The sequence below is a fragment of the Dasypus novemcinctus genome, chromosome 2, assembly GCF_030445035.2.
Source record: "Dasypus novemcinctus isolate mDasNov1 chromosome 2, mDasNov1.1.hap2, whole genome shotgun sequence".
Taxonomy (NCBI): Eukaryota; Metazoa; Chordata; class Mammalia; order Cingulata; family Dasypodidae; genus Dasypus; species Dasypus novemcinctus.
In genome coordinates, this window is record NC_080674.1 from 113,883,097 (window position 1) to 113,905,294 (window position 22,198).

The 22,198-nt window shown below is 33.7% G+C and overlaps 1 protein-coding gene across 6 annotated transcripts in view; it reads left to right on the forward strand.

Annotated features, from left to right (window-relative positions):
• The window catches only part of FER (FER tyrosine kinase), a 574,904-nt gene that overhangs the window by 433,988 nt on the left and 118,718 nt on the right, over positions 1 to 22,198 (forward strand). For all 6 annotated transcript variants that reach the window (XM_023586245.3, XM_004484087.4, XM_071209303.1 and 3 more), the window contains one exon: positions 18,249 to 18,372. In XM_023586245.3, the coding sequence (XP_023442013.1) occupies positions 18,249 to 18,372 (124 nt within the window). The remainder of the gene's footprint in view (positions 1 to 18,248; positions 18,373 to 22,198) is intronic.

Here is a 22,198-nt window from a genome sequence, read left to right on the forward strand (position 1 = left end):
ACGATCTTATTGCCTATTTTTTCCAGTGATGGTGTTTTAAGACTGAGAAGGAAAGTTGTTTATCAGAATGTATTTTATTTTAGTAGTTTAACAGCTAAGACCTATTCAAAATCAACTTCTTAGGATGCCGTGATTATGGAAGTGTTCTAAGTGTTCTATTGCTATCCCTGGGGGAAGGGAGGAAAGAAGAAGCAGTCTAAAAAGGCAAAGAAATACGTTCACAGAGGTGATATATGTGAAAAATGCCTTCCCCTATTGGGAAGTTGTTGTAAGCCTTTCTTACATATAGTAATTTCACATTGGCCATCTGGAGTATGAAATGAAGCATTTATTCTTTCATCATAAATTTGACTGAGTATCTTGTACTGCAGAAGGGAGATATATCATTGTAGATGCAGAAGAACCCCTAAGCTTGGGGGTACCATATCCAGGCAATAAAATGATATCCAGAAAAGGTTATCATTACCTAAAAAAATCTATTCAAACACAATGTGTCATATCAGATTAGATCCTGCAAATTTTTAGAGTAGCCTTTCTCCTGCATATACCATCCTGCAATGTAACTGTCATGCCCTATAGCTGAGCCACTGGCAGCCCCACAGCTTTCTCTACATTCTGAGCCCATTTCTAGACTAAAAGCTAATGTGATTTTGAAGCAGTTCCTGGAAACTTAGAAATTTCTTACAGGGACTCATTCCTTTTGCCAGCTTGTCTATACTCTTTGAGTGAATCATGATCTTACTGTGGTCTACATTTAAGATTATAGGTTTTTTAGTTGAATAAACCTTCTACTTTTATTGATGAGTGCTTTTCTTTGTCTTTAGGATTAAGTGTAGCCTAAGTGAGAAAGAGAAACCTAGTTATAAATGGCAATATTTTCTGCTTAAAAAGTAAATTATTAAGATCATAAAATGAAAATAATCAACACTCAATAATAAATGACAAATAGTACCTTGTAAAGAATACTTTTATAGCCTAAATTCTTTTTTTATAAAAAGAAATTAACCAAATAAAATTAATAAGAAAATGAAATAATTTTTAAAATTACCAATAAAATACAAAAAAAATTTTTAATTTGAAATAAAAAATTTTTTAGACATTATGTCTTTCATCACTGTAAGATCTGTTGGCTTGTGTATACAGTGACATTTTCTTCCATATATTCCCCCAGTGTCTTATTTTTTTCATATTATCTTTAAAGAATCTTTAGGATACAGAAAAGACACATAGAAAATATAGGGGATTCCCATATACCCAACACCCTAACCTGTTTCCCTTCTTCCCTACTCATACCATTTTACGTGCAGGTGGTATATTTGTTAAAATCAATGTACAAATATTGAAGCATTGTTACTAACCATGGTCAATGGTTTACATTATGGTTTCATTTTGTATTGGTTTTGATAAAATTTGATAAAATTTCACTTTTATTGGTTTTGATAAAATTTGAAGTGGCCTGTATCCATTATTGTAAGATGATGCTGAAAAATTCTAATGCCTTAAAAATGCCCTATGTTCCATCTATTCTATTTTTCCCTCTCTTTCCTCTCAGAAGCTATGGTAACCACTACGTTTCAATTTTTTAAGAATAGCATTCATAGTTAGGTGCAATAATATCGAAGGCTTGACATATTGGTTTGTTTTCTTTTATCAGGCACTGCCCATTGTTCTCAAGAGATTCTTGTCCCTCTAATTGAGAGCATAGCAGAACTTCCCAGTCTGTTTTTTTGTTTATTGTGTGGGTCCACACCAAGTAACACACTATGACAAGATAAACACTTACATATTCCATCGAAGCCTGCCCCAGGTGTGCTCTGTCCCATATACCTGCCCCCCAATCCAACACCCTACACCAGTAACCCTCCCCTGCCATATTTGCCAAAAGGACATTTCCAACATTGTAGTTTTAACCACAGACCTGCAAATCTCTACAGCTGACCTGCTCTTTCCTGCAGCCCTCCACCCAGTTCCATGGAGACTCCAACCCAACACTCCCTACCCTACTCCTTACAGATCAGCACCGTTGAACCTAATCATATCACTGCACCATTGTCATGCTCATCCACTGCACACTACACTCTTTCACCTTATTGTAGATTTTGCCCATATGGGCATCAGCCCACTGCTCTCTACTCCCTTTCTGTCTCCTGTAAACCTATATTCCCGACTCTAGCTCTGTGACTCTGCTCAATTTACTTAATTCATACCAGTCAAGTCATGTAATATTAATCCTTCTGTGCCTGGCTTACTTCACTCAACATAAGATCTTCAAGATTCATCCATGTTTTTCTATGTGTTAATACTGCATTCCTTCTTACAGCGCAGGGGAGGATCACTGGTGTGTGGTATCAGTGATGGGGGATCCTTAAGGAGTTCACCTGGAGCATGCCTCTAAGACATATGTCCCCCTTTTTGTTTTTGCAAAGTTTACGTAAATGATGTTTCACTGATTAACAAAGCTTTCTGCATGATATTTTCACTTTTAGGTTTGAACAATACTCATTAAAATTTTTTCTCAATACATTCATATCCAGGATTGTTCAAACTTAAAACAAGAGATTTATGTTTAACAAGGTGTATATATATATATATATATGTGTGTGTGTGTGTGTGCGCGCGCTTGTGTCACTCACAGTTCATCAAATCACTTAAGTACACAATGTTTCATTATTAAAGTTCTGATTCATATTCAAGCATTTTATACATAATCCATAACTGCAACAACAAACAATAAGACTTCCAACTAAAAGACATTTAATAAATAGAGTTCATTTCTCATGGGCTTAAGATTCCCAGCTAACAATCCTATATAGGCCAGTACTCGATATTAGCGCTGGCCACATCCAAGTCACAGGCTAAGTTATTACAAACTCCATTGACATGAGAAAACATTGTATGTATCAAATACAGCAGAGAGTACAGTTTTGTTTTACCCAAACATTTAAGAATTTGACTGAACAGCAGGGACCTTACAGCTTGTCCCAATTGTTTGTCTCTTTTAGGCTCTGATGTTTTTTAGTAGTCAGTGCCACAGGTTTCTTCTATGCGGCCAGATTCATTGCCATCAGGCCAGGGCAGAAAGCCTTGAACTGCAAAAGTCCATTGCTGACCTTTTCACACAGTTTTTATACTTTTTGTATTCATTCAGGCTTGTTTTACTTTTACAAAACACATTATCTTACTGAATATTATCGCAATACTTTTACAACTTACTATATGCATACTAGTTCTGTTGCACATATTTTAGGACAAAATACACCTTCTAACATTTCATTTAGCATTCCCACAAACGTTTTACCTTTTTCAATGTTCACTTAACTTTTACATCTTTTTTTCTTCCTTCCTTTTCTTTTTCTTTTGTCCTTCCTGCTCTCTCTTTTTCACTTTTTCTCTCTCTCTCTTTTTCTTTCTTTCTTCCTTCCTTTCTCTTTCTCTTTCTTTCTGGGCACCCACCCTTCTCTGGGCACCTGCCCTTCTCTTTTTCTTTCTCTTTTTCATTTTAACACATACTGAAACAATTACAACACACACACTGACATGGCACAGACAAACACAAAAACAGTTCCAAATCTGATAACCTAGAATTTCTTCATTGATTTTATTTTATTATTATTATTTTAGATTTTTAAATTTTATGTATTTATTTCTCTTCCCTTCCCCCCCCCCACCCTGGTTGTCTGTTCTCTGTGCCTATTTGCTGCGTCTTCTTTGTCTGCTTCTGTTGTTGTCAGTGGCATAGGAATCTGTGTTTCTCTTTGTTGCATCATCTTGTGTGTCAGCTCTCCGTGTGTGTGGCACCATTCCTGGGCAGACTGCACCTTCTTTCGTGCTGGGCGACTCTCCTTACGGGGTGCACTCCTTGTGCGTGGGGCTCCCCTATGTGGGGGACACCCCTGCGTGGCAGGGCACTCCTTGCGCGCATCAGCACTGCACATGGGCCAGCTGCACACGGGTCAAGGAGGCCCGGGGTTTGAACTGTGGATCTCCCATGTGGTAGATGGACGCCCTAACCACTGGGCCAAGTCCGCCGCCTCTTCAGTGATTTTAATTTGACCTTTTATATGCTGTTGAGCTGCCCTGTCTTCTTCCTTTTCTGTTTCTTTCCTCTAACATTCTCTTTGTTAACTCTTCTTGGTTTCTTTTATAATCCAACATTTCTTTTCCTCCTTTCAGTTTCCTTCTTCATCTCTTTCTGTCCCCAAACCATACTTTCTTTATGATACCATGCTTGAACAAGTTCTATAGTTTTAAATACTTCGATGTAAACCATTCTAGTCTTTGGAATAAGACCCAGCCATACACTTTGCAGCATCTATCTCTCCATCTGCATGACTGGAGGTTCTGTCGTCTCTTGGCATTCATGGTATGGCTTTATCTGACAAGTTGGTACCCACACAGGACATTCTCCATCTCCTGGGGAAATACAAGCAAACCCTCGAGGATTTCAAAGTCTTCCCAAACCACTCTAGGCTCTGCGTTGTCACACCAACTTTAGTTTCACTCAAGGTGATCCTTCTTCCCTTCAAGTCCCTTTTTACTTCAAGCCCCACGTTGGGTGCCACTTGCTGCAATCAGCTCACAGTGGGTTTGCACGAAGGGAAGGCAAAGCAAAACTTAAAGAAATAAAGGGACAGAGAGATAGACACAGGAGAGGAAATAAAACTGGGACCAGGGGACTCACAGCTTCTGGAACTGAGAGCCTCTACCCTAGTTTCTACCTCGTATTTATTGGGAACTACCAAGCAGCTTTTTGCAATTAGAACTGCAACATCATCTGTAATAGGGAACAACTGCAACATCTATAATAGAACAGGTGTAACATTTACAATAAGGAACAGGTAAGCCAGTTTCCCACAACAATATGAACATGATCAAGTGTTCATGGGGCATCCTCTTGGTGGGTGGAGATCTACACAATAATCGAAAGTATATTGAATTTCCATCCTGGAGAGTTCTGCTTCATTCTCTAATAGGAGAACAAGAATCCCCTGAGTGCAAAGGCAGTGCCTAGTGAAGGAAAAGAGACCATTACGCCAGGCTCTTGATATTGATGAATGCACTTCTGAACCTTTTCTTGTGAAATTGAAACTTAGTCTAGTATTATATACTGCCTAACAGTTACTTCCTGAAAGCCTCCTTGGTGCTCAAATGTGGCCTCTCTCTAAGCCAAACTAAGCATATAAACACACTACATTCCCCCTGGTGGGGCATGAATCCCAGGAATGAGCCTTCTTGGCACTGAGGGTTTATTACCAAGCACTGACTAGCAATGCATCTGGAAAAAGACCTTGACCAAAAGGGGAAAATGGTAAATAACCAATAAGTTTTTATAGCTAGGAGGCTTCAAAGTGAGTCAGGAAGTCATTCCAAAGATTACAGTTAATGCATGTCTCAGCAGGATCTCATTGACTGTCATAGTAAGCAGTGCCTCATAGTGAGGCTCCTGAGGGCTCTAGAGACCTCCAGACACTGTAGGCAGGGCAGACAGCTCAGGAATTTGGCACCCTGTCAGTGGGTCTTACTTTGGAATTTCTGCTACCCAGTGTAACAGAGTTAGACTCATTTATAGGATCTCTATACATGGTTCTTTTACCCCTTTTATTTGAACATATAATTAACAGTATACTTGATAAGTATGTCTCAGAAACTTAAATCTTTGGTCCATCCATATGCCAGTTGAGCCCTGAATTTCAGCAGAGTTGCAACACCTACTTTCCAGTTCATTGGACTCCCCGAGGACAACTAACAAGGAGATGATGATGGACAATGCCCACCCAAGGAACAGAGTATGTCTGCAACTGTAAGCAAGATAGTTCCATTCATCTGCCCCATGAGATCTAAGCTCCCTCTCAGTTAGAAGCAGAGTGGGCATCACCAAATGAACAATGAACTAGTGTAGACTTTATTCTACTGTAGACTTATTACTGTTCTAGCAATGGAAGATCTCTTACCATTGATATAAAGGCAGTGGCCACCAGAGGTTCTGAGGGATTAGAGAGGGAAGAACAGGTGTCATATGGGGGCATTTTAGGGACATTGGAGTTGTCCTGCATGACTCTGCAGTGACAGATACAGCCCATTGTATATTTTGTCATAAGCTGCAAAATTGTGTAGGACAGAGTGTAAACTATAATGTAAACTGTAGTCCATGCTACACTATGTGTTCATCAGTCGTAACAAATGTACCACACTAATGAAGAATGTGGTTAATGTGGGAAAGTCTGGGAATGGGAGGAGTGGGACAAATGGGAATCTCTTACATTTTTTATGAAACATTTATGTAATCTAAACCTCCTTTAAAGATAAAAAAAATTTAGAAAGAAGAAATCAAAATGGCTATCATTTTAATGAAAATAACTTTTTAAAGATTTGAAAAGCAGAGTTCCTTTTCAATAAAATAACCTTCTTTTTTAGGTACTGGGGCCAGGGACTGAACCCAAGTCCTTGTATGAGGAAGCTGGTGCTCAACCACTGAGCCACATCAGCTCCCCTGAGTTGGTTTTGCTTGCTGTTTGTTTTTGTTTCTGTTCTGTGGGAGGCACTAGGGACCAAACCCAGGACCTCCCATGTGGAAGCAGGTGCTCAACCACTTGAGCCACATCCACTCCCCAGTTAACTTTACCTTTACAGAAAAGTTACACTGAAAGTGCAGGGAATTCCCATATACCCCACCTCCTCCCCATCCCACATCTTCCCCTATTAATAACATCTTACAATAGTGTGATACACTTGTTATATTCATGAATAAATATTGAAGCATTGCTACAACCAAGGTGTATAGTTTACATCATGGTTTACACTTAATTCCAGTGCCCTAAAAATGCCCTATGTTCCACCAATTATTCCCTCCCCTCCCCCTCAGAACCTCTGGTAATCACTGTCTTTATAACACTGTTACATGTTGTTCTATTACTGCAACATTAATAAGTTTACTTTATCCATGGTTTAACTGCTTATTTGCACGTGGTGTTAAATTTTTCCATTATACCATTGACAAACGTGTTTTTTACTGTTGGAGACTACACTGAATAGTCTTTCTTTGAACTTTCTCGTATTGTCTTTTGGTGCACATTTTATCTGATGTGTGTATGTATGTGTGCATACATATATGTGTTTGTGTGTGTGTGTTTATATCTTTGGTAGATAGTACCAAAAAGGTTTTCATGGTGGTTACACAAATTAACACCACCCCACCCCCCAGCAGTATATGAGAGTTTCAGTTACTCTGCATCCTTGCCATTCTTTTTATTACAGCTAATCTGGTGGGCATCATGAGGGAGCAAGATATTGTGGTTCTAATTTGCAGTTTTAGATGGCTAATGCATATGTTTATTGGCCATTTGAATAAGCTCTGTTTTGGATGTGCTTGTTCAAGATTCTTGCTTCTATTTCCCTAAGATTGTTTTTTCTTATGTTTGTAGGAGTTCTTTGTATATTCTGAATATACACAATTACTTTGTTAGTTATATGTTTTATAAATATCTTCTTTTATAATGTGGTTTACTTTTCACTGCCTTAATGATGTCTCTAGATGACTAGAGATCCCAAGTTTTAATGTAGTACAATGTATCCATCTTTTCCTCTATGAGTACAGTTTTAAATGTCCTATCCTTATGATCATATTCATTTGTGTTATCATCTATACAGCTTATTGTTTCATCTTTAACATTTTCAAATCATTTCACAATTTACCTGGAACTGATTTTTTCACACATAGTATTGTATGTTCTTTCTTATTCCATTCCATTATATGAATATGCCTCAAATCTATTTATTCATTTGGGATTTTTCCAGTGTTTGTCTATTAAGAATAAAATCACTATACATATTTTTTACAAATCTTTTTGTAAACATAGTTTCATTTGTCTTGGAATAATGCATGATAGTAGAATGGGTCATACTGTAGATATATGTTTAATTTTAAAGAAACTGTCAAATAGTTTTCCAAAATGTTAGAGCAATTATTATATCTGCTAACAACATAGGCGAATTTCAGTTGTTCCACAACCTTGCCAACATCGAGTGTTGTCAACCATTTAAATTTTAATTTTAGCCATTCTAGTATGTAAATATCTCATTGTGGTTTTTAGTTGCATATCCTGATGAGGAATGATATTGGACTATTTATACTTAATGACCATTCATGTATCTTCTTTTTTAACGTTTCTTTTGTCCAATTTTTGCATTGCATACCCTTTTGTTATGAAGTATAGGAGTTCTTTTATATAACCTGGATAAAAGTCAATTCTGTGGCTTACCATTACCCATTCATTGTTGTAATGATTTCTTAAAGATAAGCAAAAGATTTGTTTTTTCAATTTGAATGAGGTACAATTTTCATTTTTTTCTTTTATCATTTCTCCCTGTATAGTCCTAAGAATTTTTACCTACCCCAAGGTCACAGATATATTTTCTTATGAAAATGTAATTCCTAGAATCTCATACTTCAGGTGTATGAATCATCTGAAATTAATTTTGTGAATGGTGTGAGGTAGAGATTGAAGTTCTTTTTTTTTTTTAACCCCATATGATTATCCAATTATTCCACTACCACTTATTTAAAAGACTTTCTTTTCCCCATCAAATTGCTTTGGTATCTTTGCCATAAATGAATTGGCCATATATAGGTGAGTCAGTTTCTAGACTCTGTTCAACTGATCTATTTAATTATCCCAAGTCAGTAACACACTTTCTTGATTACTGGAACTTTATAGTAATTCTTAAAATTGTGTAGTCTCCTCCAAATTTCTTCTTCCTTTTAATTTAAACTTTTTTTTTTTTTTGCTATTTTAGATCCTTTGGATTTCTATGTAAAAATTTAGAAGGAGTTTGTCAAATTCTACAAAAAATCCTGCTGGAATTTTGATTGGGATTGTATCGATTCTATAGATTGATTAGAGAAGAATTGACTTTTCACAGTCAATATTAAGTGTTCTAATCCATAGACTATTTGTATATTGTTCCACTTATTTTTTTCTTTAATTTTTCTTAGTAGTATTTTGTAGTTATTAATATAACTTAAAAGTCTTTAAATTTATTCCTAAGTATTTTTTGGTTTCGGTGCTGTTTTAAAGGATATTTTTGTAATTTCATTTTCCATTGTTTTTTTTTCTTGTTATGTGGAAATATAATTGATGTTTTGATAATGACTTTGTATCCTGTGACCTTGATAAGTTCATTGTTAAGTCTAGTAGTTCTAGTAAATATTTTTTGTAGATTTGGATTTTCCTTATATTCAATCATAGTTATTATATAAGAGTTTACTTATTTCTTTTTAATCTTTATTCCCATTTTTTCCTTTTCCTGCACTATGCAGGTGGCTAAGATATTCAATAAAATGTTGGATAGGCATAGTAAGTACAAACATTCTTATTGTGATCCTTAAGGGGAAACTGTTCAATATTTAACCATTGAGTATCATGTTAGCTGTAAGTTTTTCCATAGATTTTCTTTCTAAGAAGATCTAGGAAATTCTCTCCTCTACCTAGTTTGCTGAGCATTTTCTTAAAGAAAAAAAAATAATGGATATTGAATTTGTCAAATGCTTTTCCTGTTTCTGTTGATATGATCACATGACTTTTTTCTATTAATATGAGGAATTGTTGTAGATTGACTTTTAAATGTTAAACCATCTCACATTACTGGGATTAAATCTTGCTACATTACGGTGTTTTACCTTTTCAGAATATTGCTGGATGTTATAGATAGATATTAGGGAAATTTGTGGAAAGGACATTGTTCAATAATTTCCTTTTCTTATAGTATCTGTCAGGTTTTGGTATCAAGGTTATATATGTCATGAAAAGAGTTGTAATTCTATCTTCCTTTTCTTTTTTCCTAAAGGAATTTCTGTTAAAGTTTGAAGTATTTCCTCATCCTCACTTTTCTAAGAGGATTTATGTAAGACTATTATTTTTCTTTAATTATTTTATAGAATTTACTAGTGATGTCATGTGGGCCCAGAGTTTTCTTTGTAGAAAGGATTTTAAATCCAAATTCAACTTCTTTACAAATATGGAAATTTGAATTTTTCATTTTATATTGTATCCATGTTATTTAGTTTAGTTTCAAGGAATTAGCCTATTCTCACTTGCCAAATGTATTGCCATGCAGTTGTTCATCAGACTTCCCAATTATTCTTCTTATGTCTGTAGGGTCCGTAGTGATATCTCCTTCTTTCAGGTCTTATCAGGTAAATTGTGTTTTTCCCTTTTTTATTGATCAGTCTTCCTAGATGTTTATTATTTTTTTTAATATTAAGAAAAACAACTCTGTTAATTTTCTTTATAATTTGTTTTTTATTGTTGACTGATGACCTTATCTTTATTTCTACCTTTCTTCCTATTTTGTTAAGTTTGTTTTCCCCCCAGCTTCTTATTTTAGATGTATAAATCATCTGTTTTCATCCTTGTCCTTTTCTAATATAAGCATCAAAGCTATAAACTCTCCTCTAAACACTGCTTTGGCTGTATATCGCAAATTGTGGTTTTCATTCTGTTTGATTTATTTTGTAATTTCCCTTGTGTCTTTTTTATTTGATCATGGATTATTTTAAAGTGTGCTACTTAATTTACAAAAATGTGTTACATACAACACATTGTGTATATGTTCTTATAAGCATTTGAGCTGAATAAGATCCATAGCTTATATCAGATTCTTAAAGAGATCCATGATTTTACAGATTATAAGAACTATTGCCTTATGAATTGTTGGTCCTGATAACATCCCTGAATATTTTTAAATAAAATTTTATAAAGTGTTATAGCAGTGTTTTCCAGTACTTGATCATGACCCATTTGTAGGGTATGAAACCATATAGTGGGTTTCACTAGCAGTTTTAATAATCAGAGTAGGAATCAAAAGAGTATATTTTTTCCACTTTATATTAATAAGAATATGAATTTCAGTCATATCTTTAAATGTGTAACTTATTGTGAATCATGGCCACAGGCCTAGAGAATGCATTTGATTCTGAATTGACCAGTTTCGATTCACATTGTTATAAAATATATGGAAAACTGAGTAATACTTAGAATAGCAGTTGGTACACTTTTTTCTGTAGTGGGCCAGATAGTAAAGTTTTTAGGCTTTGCCTAAACATATTGAGTCTCTGTCTCAATATTCAATTCTGCCTTTGTAGCATGAAAGCAGCCATAGACAATATGTAAAGGAATGAGTCTGGCTGTTTTTCAATAAAACTTTATTTACAAAAACAGAGGACTGGATTTGGCCTCCAGGAAATAGTTTGTAGACCCCTACCTTAGAATTTCAATAACATCACCATAATAACCATCTTATAATTAAAAATCCAGGTAAATTCTATGAGTAGGATGGATTAGATTACCTCCAAGGTTCCTTGCAGTGCTGACATTCTGAGAGCCTAAAAGTTCGCTATTACATGGCAGTTCGTATCATATCTGGCAAGATGGTAATTTTCACATTTTCAACCAGCAAGTTAAAAAGACTGTGAGTGTACTCTTTTATTTCATAGAGCTGTTATCATAACTGCTGTAAACTTATGTTCTCAGAAATGATCTTGCAAAAGAGAAATGCAAACATTTCCCTTCAGTGTTAGCAGAGCATGGCCATTAAGGAACGTCATCTGAAAAGATTGATATCATGTATTAACACAAATTGGGAAAACCACATGCTCGGCTCTGCATTTGGCCTAACTGAGTTATGTTACTCACATAGTGAGCCGTGCAGTAAATGCTTCTTTAACAAGAAAATGGAATCAGGAAAGCCAGTATATTCTTGGAGTCATTTCCAATTTTTCAGTCCTTCTCCTTCATCTTTCCCCACAAACTGACCCATATCCACTTATTACTGAGTTTTTTCAGATCTAACCTTTTAGTCTATGGATAGTTCTTAGTATAATAAGCCTTATCACCTTGCTTAAGAACTAGAGCACTTTCCTGGCCAGTTCGTCTCTCATGAATATATCCTACATGTAGCAGCAGTGTCTTCTGCTTCAGTGTTTATGTAGGTCCTTTTCTCTTTGGAACATATTTGACTTCCATCCTATTGTATATCACCTATTCTGTGTTTCACAGAGTACAAGTTGAGTCAGGATTCATTGTTTATGCATATCATATAAGATATTTTTCCATATTTTTGATGTGGTAGTTCACAGCCACAATTTCCATCACTTTTGGTTAGAGATCAAAATATTTTTTCTAAGAACTTTGAAAAATGATGTAAATGGAGAACCCCAAAATAGCACTCCTAATTTAATAGTTGCTTTGATTCCTAGCCTATGTAACACAACTAAACCAAAGAAACTCCTCAAGAAACAAACTCATTTCCTAAAAATCAAGGGTAATGAATTTTACATTTCATGTAATATCACTGGGATAGCTCTTAAATTAATAGGATTTGAAATTGTTTGAAAATAAATTAAGATTTCTCCACGATCTAATGACAAAAAGTCACTAGAGGTAGAGCCTTAATGCTTCCTTTTCTCCGATTGCAATTAATATTTTAGTATTCTTGTTTACATAATAATATGAGTTTATGTTTAACATGATCAGATCCTCAGAGCCCCATTGATACTGAAAGAAAAGGTAGGAATAAATTTCCATGGCATGGATTAATAGCAATCTTTGGAAAAACAACTGTTGTTGAATAATTTTCTATATTCTTATTATGAGCTGGCTGCAGACAATAATTAGCACTTCAATTTGAGTTTCCTACTTGTTTCATACATTTAATATACATTATCCTCTTTAACTCAAAATAACCTTCTGTCTGATAATTGATATTATTGTATCCATTAGAAATCTTTGAGTTGCTAGTACAGAACATACCTTTAAAATTTACAGGATTGTAATAGTTCATTTCATTGAAAATTCTAGAGTTAGGCCACACTTCAGACAGTGTTTGATTTAGTAGCTCAAATATGCCCCAAACACAAGTGTTTTTCCTTCACTCTTTCCATGGTAGTAGCTTCATCCTAAAGCTGAGCCTCATTGTGGTACTATATGCAGTTTTGTTTACTTCTCTCAGAAGATGAATTTCTTTCACCCTTTACTATCTCCTTGCATCTTAATGACCTGAATTAAGCCACGTCCTTGTCCCTGAACCAGTCACTTAGGCAGGGGAATGGACATTAACTATTGACTTAAGCCAATCAAGTCCCACCCTTATTGTTGAAGGTGAGGTTAATGCCTTCCAAAATGGGAAGGGGACAGTTCCCTAAGGAAATCGGAGGAGTGAGGAGAAAAATGCTATGCAATAGACAACCAACCCCTGCTACAACTCTTTTCCTCATTTAACTTCAGCAGCAACAACATCGACAGCAATAACAATAAGTAGCAGTATCGTGTGTACTATGTGCTGGCCTCATGCTTAGTGCTTTAGATACTTTTAGACTTCAGAAACCATCTTTAGAAATAATGGTATTCATCCCTCTTATACAGAAATTTAGAAAGATTAAACAACTTGCTCAAGGGCAGATAGTCAGACTTGAGTCGGCCTGACTCTAATATCCACACTTATTTCATCACGTGTGATGGTTAAGTTCTTGTGTCTACTTGACTTGGTTATGCTGTCCAGTTGTTTGGTTAAACAAGCACTGACCTGATTGTTAACTATGAGAATATATTGGGATTTAAATCATAAGTCATTTGATTGCATCTATGGCTGTGATGACATCTTGGTCAACAAAGATATTTCCTTCAGCAATCTCAACCAATAAATTGAAGGCCTTAGAGAGAGAATTGATGATTTCAGCAGTCAAAAAAATAATAGTTTCTATCTCTACTTCAGCCAGCCAGCTTTCTCCTGGGGAATTCGTTGAAACCTTCCTCAGAGTTCACAAGTTGTGACCTTCCCTACAGATTTTGGTGCTGCCAGTCCCCACGACCATGAGCCAATTCCTATAATAAATCTCCTAATATTTACATATATATATATCCTGTCAGTTGTGTTACTGTGGTGAACCCTAACTAATACATCATGTCATGCTGTCTCTTCCTAGTAAATAAAAAGTTGGCTATAACATATACTAAATATTGGCTTAAAAACTTGTCATTGTAGAATTTTAGGAAATTATCCATCCTATCTTGGCTTAATATACAGTTTATCCATATAGAAATAAGCCTCATTAAGACAGCATTCCAAAATGGGAGTTACATGTCTTGTTTTTCCTGCTTAGGGCACCAAAATCCTTACCACAATGGTCAAATACCATACTCTATGCAATACGTATGCACACACAAACACATATATACATACATCTACATATATACACATACTCTGCATATATGATTATTGTATATATCACAAATTCTAAGTTAGATTCTTTAATGTGACACTGAATGAAAATGACAAGAGATTGAGGAGAGACCCAACCTTGTGGATTCTAGAGTCTAGAGTAACCTCATAGTAACTACTAAAGAGCATATCATCTGATTCTGATATCAGTCTCTAATTCTTCACTTAATGGTGATAGTCCTTTATTAATGTGCCTAAGGAAATATTTCTAGCAAGTCAGAATTATTTTTCCTGGGTATCCTACCTTTAGTCCCATGCCCTCTCCCCCTAGGGAGTTTACTTTTTGATTCTTAAGGCTTACACTTGCCTAAAGCTCAGGCTTTTACTTCTGAAAAGCTCAGGCTTTCACTACTAGACCTTCATTACTGAATCATAGTTATTTCATTCTTACTAAAGGCCTTGTTTCTGTCTTGTGTTCTGCAAGAAGCTAACTAGGGCTGTGGAAAGGTACAGCTCTTCTCCCTTAACCTAAGATCATTATTGCAATGGCTTGTTTAACTATAAATTGAAAATAATTTAAAACTAACTTTCCTAGTTTTAATGATTTTAAACAAATTGCTCTAAGCCAGAAATATTGTTGAGTAACTACAAGACAATCAGACATCCTTTCCTCTGTTTCTTTGGCTGTGTGACAGTATTTGGAAAAAGCTATATATAGTTCTGCCTTTCTAGTACTTTACGTTTATTGACTTGGCATCACTTTTCAGCCAATTTTTAAGGCTATTTAAGTTGTCTTTTCTTTGTTTATTAATATGTTGTGCATTTATTATTTCACAGTCTTATCAGACTGGAACTGTGACTTTGAAAATGATGTAAATTGTAAGGTAGTAGTATTACAGAAATATCAAGATGAACTCAGTCTTAAATGTGCTAAGTTTTATTGTCAGAATTTAGAAAATTTTATGGCATCCATCAGGTGCCATTAAAAAGAAGTGAAATTTCCTAGTAACTATACTCTAGCTTTTAACTCCATGCATTTATTCTTCATATTTAGTTCATATTAATGATGCCATGCAATATTTGTCCTTTTGTGTCTGACTTACTTCGCATAGCATAATGTCTTCAAGGTTCATCCATGTTATCATATGTGTCCAAATTTCATTTCTTCTTACAGCAGCACAGTATTCCATGATATGTATGTACCCCATTTTGTTTATCCATTCATTGTTGGATGAGCACTTGGGTTGTTTCTATCTTTTAGAAATTGTGGTAATGCTGCTATGAACATCGGTGATGAGAACTGTCGTTAATAGTACAAATGTGAGAACATCCTTCTGTGAACTAGAACAGATGTACGTCACTATTCCAAGGTGGTGGGAATGTGGGAAAATACAATTAATGTAACCTATGGACTATAGTTAAGAGCAATACTGTAATATTCTTGCATTAATGTACTTGCAAAGATATACTCTGTTAATAATAAGGGAGTATGGAAAAAATATATACCACATGTACACTGTTGACCATAGTTTGTGGTAATAGTCTGATAATATTATCTCATAATCTGTAACAAATGTTCCGTAACAGTGTGGTGTGTTGGTGAAGGGGTGTTGTATAGGGATTCTACACATATGCATGATTGTTTTGTAAGTTCAACTTCTGTAATAAAAATATATTTTTTAAAAAGAAATGGAATGCCATCTTTTATATATGTTTTAGCATTTAGCAAGTACTTGAACAGCACAGTTCTAACCACTGTTTAGATTAATGAAAAATGATCCCTGCCTTCATGGTTAGTTTACATTTTGGCTTCAAGAGGAAGGAAATGGGTTCACATTATTTATTCATCCATTCAAGAAATGTTGATTGGAGCTACATGGTAATTGGAATTACAATGTTGAACAACAGAGGCATAATTCCCTTCACAGGAGAAGATACAGTATGTTTATTAAGAAGGAATAAATTTTAAATGGGCACAAGACAGATGGAAAAATGATGAATATGAGCCAATTTTGGAAAGTAATTACATCAGGATTCCACAGAATGAACACGGTTGTGTCCTATGCTGCTTTTGAATCAAATTCCAGAAAAGGTCTTTATATTTGAAAGTTATTTCGTAGTTTAAACAGAATGCTGTGTGGTTTCAAGACTAGAAGAGTATATTTTTTCTAAAATAGTCCAGTATATACCTAACAAAAGAATTATTATAGGTGAATACTGGTCCAAATAATAACTTGAATTAAATATTTATTTCAAGCCTATTTTAATATACACTTTTTTGTACCTAGTAAAGTCAAGAAGTTAATGGTTAATTTTGCTGTTTATTGTTGCATTTACATGTGCAAATTCTTTAGCTGTAGTAATTTAATACATTTGGTATTCTCTTAAAAGAATAGAAAAAAGTATTTTTGGAAATTTTTAAAACATAAAGATTATGTAATTGACCCACCTAAATTTGTGTGATACTTGATTTATGAATAAGAGAAGAGGTTAGAAAAAAAGGACATTATAAAAAGAGTTAGGCAGGTGTTTATTTTGTAAGTAGCCTCATTAAAGAAAAAGCCACTAAAAACTCACCTCTAGAGCTTTTCTATTTAAGGAAGCTTAGATTCTGGGTGAAGAGGATAGGAAAGTAATTCAGGAAATGGCAGTTGAAATGCTAATCCCTCTTGAAAAATTCTGACGTAATATATGAGAGTCTAATAGAGAAGTAGGAATGATTGTTTTTAGAGAAGATTTATTCTAATAAACTTTAACTTGCTTTTTTAATATGATACACTACAAACTAACAAAAAAGGAAAAATAATTAGGCTGTAGTTTTTAATGCTATATTAAGAAAAAATACAAAGTCAGTATGGTAGTCCTCAACATTTGTGGCTAGTGTTGCTTGAAATCTAAATTTTACATTTCATTTCATTTTAACTAAATTTAAAAACTGACACTTGATTCCATTGTTGGAAGACTGTTAAGCATGTTTGGAATACCTTAGTTATGTAAACTCTTCTTTCAGCTGGAAATTTTATGAAATCTAAATATAGATCAAATATTTCAGATGAAGATGGGTTGCAAGAATAAAATAATTATTGGATTTCAAATACTTAATATGATTTTTAAACGTAAAATGCTCAATTATAATTTTATATTGCATATGTTGATATAGTATTTTGGATATATTCATTATATTGAAACATATCATTAATATTAAATTAGTTTCTCCTGCTTCTTTTTTTTTAATTTGGCTACTAGTAAATTTAAAATTACTGTGTAGCTCATAGTAATTGGACCATACCGATTTATGGAGTTTTTCTAAGATATCACTGAAATCCAATTAATGTACAAAAATGCAATATGGGTGAGCAACTAAACCTCATCAAAATCATAGCATTTTTTTCCCCTCTGTCACTATTTTCAGTGAATATGTTGTTGGTAATCATATTTTCTTAATTTTGTATTATTAAGGAATAATATATTATTTTAAAATAATACTAGCTATCTGATAACTAATCCAATATCATTTACTTTTTGTTTAACTCATAATAATTATGGTCTTTATTTGGTATTAGAGAAAATCCCTTAGACAATTATAGCCAGGCAAATTGATGAGAAATTGTGACAGAGGAAAAAGTATGACTTTCATGGAATATTGTTTTGTCTTGAATAATATATATTGCAAAGCACAAATAAACTGTATATAGGAGGTTTTATTGTGTCTACTTCATACTTTGATGTGTTCTTTTCATATATTCTTTTTTTTTAAAGATTATTTATTTATTTCTCTCTCCTTCCCCACCCCGATTATCTGTTCTCTGTGCCTATTTGCTGCATTTTCTTCTTTGTCCGCTTCTGTTGTTGTCAGCGGCACAGGAATCTGTGTCTTTTCATATATTCTTTATCCTTACCTCAAACAAAGTGGGCAGAAAACATGGCCTAATAGGTAATTTTTAATTTCCTTTTTCTGTTAACTATTTCTAATAGTCAATAAATGTGACTTTCATCATAATTTTGTTTCATTGCTCATTTGTCAATTCCTCTAGGAGGTGATTTCCTCTCCTTTCTGAGAAAGAAGAAGGATGAACTAAAACTCAAACAGTTAGTGAAGTTTTCATTAGATGCTGCTTCTGGTATGGCATATCTCGAGAGTAAAAATTGTATACACAGGTAAGGAGAACATTTTTTAAGCATTTTTCTCTTTTATTACTCGAGTGTTAGAAAACTGCTACATTTGCCACAATGCAGCAGTAAATTTCTTTCATAAACTCTCTTTCTATATATATATATATATATATATATATATTCCTGTTTGTTCTTATATTTTGTGTGAAAGCATTATTTGCTAGTTGTTGGTATAGTTTACAAAAACACTTGTTTCTCTCTAATCTTACTTGAGGTACATATACCTAATTAGGGAATGACCTGCCCACTAATTAGAATATGTTTTATTATAATCATGAATAGCATAGTGACATGGCATGTACCACAGTTCAGTAATATAACCAGTTATAGTTATCCTAGCATTAGAATCAAATAAGATTATTTAATGTGTTGCCTATTCTCATTTTCCAAAGAGATTACATATAAAGTTATGGAAAAGCATAATAATAACACCACAATTCAGGGCAGTAAATTTGACCAAAGGATAAAAGATTTTAGTATTCGAGTTACTTCAGCAGAGATTTTTAAAAACTCTGATTATGCATAGTGACCTGGTCATAATGCTTATAGTTTATGGCTTTCCTTGCTTGTATCTGAAACTGTCCATATTGCCTGGTGTCAGTGCAACTTAAGATGTGTTGCAGAATTCATGTCAGATCCTAAATATGACTAAGTGTATATAAGAAAAATGAAGTGTAGAATCAATGCAGTTTTATTCACTGCAAGTGGCATATAACACTGTTTAATGTAGAGCAGGGTTTATTGTCAGGCTGAACTGCTACAGACTTAATCCAAACTGATTTATTTTTTGAAGTAAACTTTATTTTGAGGTATCTCATTAGACAGCCTTTGATTTAACACACTATCAAGATTGTATAAGGTATAATTTGAAGCTATTTGATTCCATTGGGTATTTTTGACTCATATTCCAAATACTTTTGTTTAGTATTCAGTTTCATTTTTGAACTATAATTATAGCCAGTGTTTCACATATGATTCAACGATTGCCTTTATTTTAAAATACATTTCAGTAGGAATACTATTTTTCTGGAAGTTAAGATAACTAAAGCTAAACCATTGTCATTTATATTTATATTTCTGTTTTACTTTCTAAGACTAGAGGTCAAATCACATTTTAAGACTTAAAAAATATTTGGTTTTGGATGAGAATTGCATTACCATTAATTTTGTTAGAAGGAAACACTTTTTATTAAAGTATATGCAATGGATTTTGCTCTTCATTTAGAGAATAATCTATAATTTTCCTTGCTCAGATATTGTGGCTCCATTATTCTCAACTGTAGTTACTCATTGTTTCTTGGATATTTTTTCAAACCATTATACCACCTCTGACCATAAACTGTAATCAGTATACATTGTTGACACTATTTTAGTAATTTTTCCGTTACCAATAACATTCTTTAATTTTTGGTCCATTGCAATTGAGGGAACTGTTGTTTCAGTATCTTGCTCCCTTTGTAGTGACTGCATTCTTTGCAAATAGATGACTTTTTAAAAAAACACATACATCATCAGCATTGAAATTTTTCTAGGTTATGGGTGACTGTTAGCTTTTTAAAAATTATCCCATTTTATACATCAAATATTATCTGCTTTAATGTTATTTCCCCATTTTGCTTATGATGAGTTTTTATGCATTCACGAACTTTTAAAAGTCAACCCTTGCTTGACCACATATCCTAGCAGGTTGTGTATAATTTTGTTCCATTACCCTGCTAGGTAGATTTCCTGATTGTTCAGATTGGACATCTGGAACAGAGTCTCTGAGAACAGATATAAAAATAGGTTTCAGCTGTAATGCCAACTTCCAGTGGTTGTTAGTGGCTCTCTGTACTGTACTCTGAGAAGGATTGTAGGCTTAGTTGCAAAGAGTACAATGATTGATCAGACACATCTGCCTAGGTGCTGATGAGTATTAACAGATAGCCCCCAAATTGTTCATTCTCAGAATAAAATGTCTTTGTTTTGTCTGAATTCTCAAAAACTTCTCATATTTTAAATTTTTTGATAGGATTTTCCATACTAACCATAATATAGGAATAATATAATATTTTGGTGTAGTCATTTACGTTGATTTCTTCTAAACTATCTGCTATTATTTCCCTTGTTAATCATGATTCTTAGTTTGAATTTTATGACATCTTTGCCAGTGGTCTTTTGTTCCTCTTCTAACTTAAACAAATTTTGGGGTGATGTATTCATTTTTTTCCTTTTCATTTTAGCACCACACCAGTACATGACATTATATTAAGAAAATAAATCATAATTTGTGCTGTTTTCTACAGCAGTGAATTGTCCTATGGAACTTTGTTCCTATGGAATAGCCTGTGGAACTATTTTTGTGGTAGTAATAACTGCAATGAAATTTTAGTTGATTTATAGTTAAAAGATACATTCAAGACACTTTGTATATATTTTTTTCTCCTAAGAAATATTAAAGAAAAAATATAGTTTTCACTACAGTGAAAAGTTTTATTCTTCATTGGAAAAATTTCTAACAAGGCATTTCATAAATTTATTAAATTAATCTAAAACATATTAGATGTATCTTTTAATTTTTTTTACTTTTTATTTTTATTTTTATTGAAGTATATCATTCATACATGAACACACATAAACAATAAGTGTATAGTAAATATTGTGAACTTAACAGAATAAACATACATAAAACATCACACAGGGGTCTCATACATCGCCACTTCACCAACTCTTTGCATTGGTGTGAAATATTTGTTAGAAACTACGCAAGAGAATTGTCAAAATATTACTACCAACTATATTCCTTATCTTACTTTTGGTGTATTTTTCCTCCAACCCATACTGTGGTGTTTTTGTTACGGGTATTGTGAACTTGCAAAACAGTCATTCAGATGTGTAGATTTCCCATACAGCTCCATACCCTGGTGGACCATTTGTTGCAGATTATGAGGTAATATTACCACCAATCATGGTCTATATCATACATTTGGCACACTTTTTCCATACACCTCCATTATCAACAAAATACAGCTTGGCATTGATGCAATAATATCTTTTAATTTTTTAAGTAATACAGAAAGGGAGCAAGCCCCAAGCTTGACATCCGAAGTATTACTAAAATGTATTTGAATAATGTATGAATTGCAAAGATTATGTTCTATAAATTTAAAAAAATTTTTAAATATGCTTTAACTTTTTATGAATTTATAAATTTTATTCTGACTTCCTGTTTACAGATACTGGAGTTAAATACTTGAAATATTTCTAAGTGACTCCACTCAAAATAGTATCTTAACTTTGGGGAACAATTTTCTTTCTTTAGCTTTGTTTTATTGTCTTGATAACCAAGAACACAACAGTCTAAGCAGTCTTTCATTATAGAAAAACAAACATGACCACTACTAAATAGAAACAAATAATTGAATAAAGGTATAGCCATCTTTTAGAAAATGTTCCTGTTGCAGTTTCCACTAAACTTCCAGGAGAGTTCTCTTAATTGGAAATATTTCTGTTTATATTTTTATTTAGATTTGCCAGAGATTTTGCATTTAGGTTTGTTATTTTTGTATTTTTTTGAAGTACATGAACATGCATAAGCAATAAATGTGTAGTAAAAGTTGTGAACTTACAAAACAGACATAATAACACCATACATCAACCTACTACCAACACCTTGCATTGCTGTGAGACAATTGTTAAAAATTATGAAAGATGCTGTCACAATCTTACTACTAACTATAGTCCGTATCTTACATTTGGTGTATTTTTCCCCCAACCTACCTATTATTTTTTTAAATATGTTTTTATTTCAGAAGTTGTAAACTTACAAAAC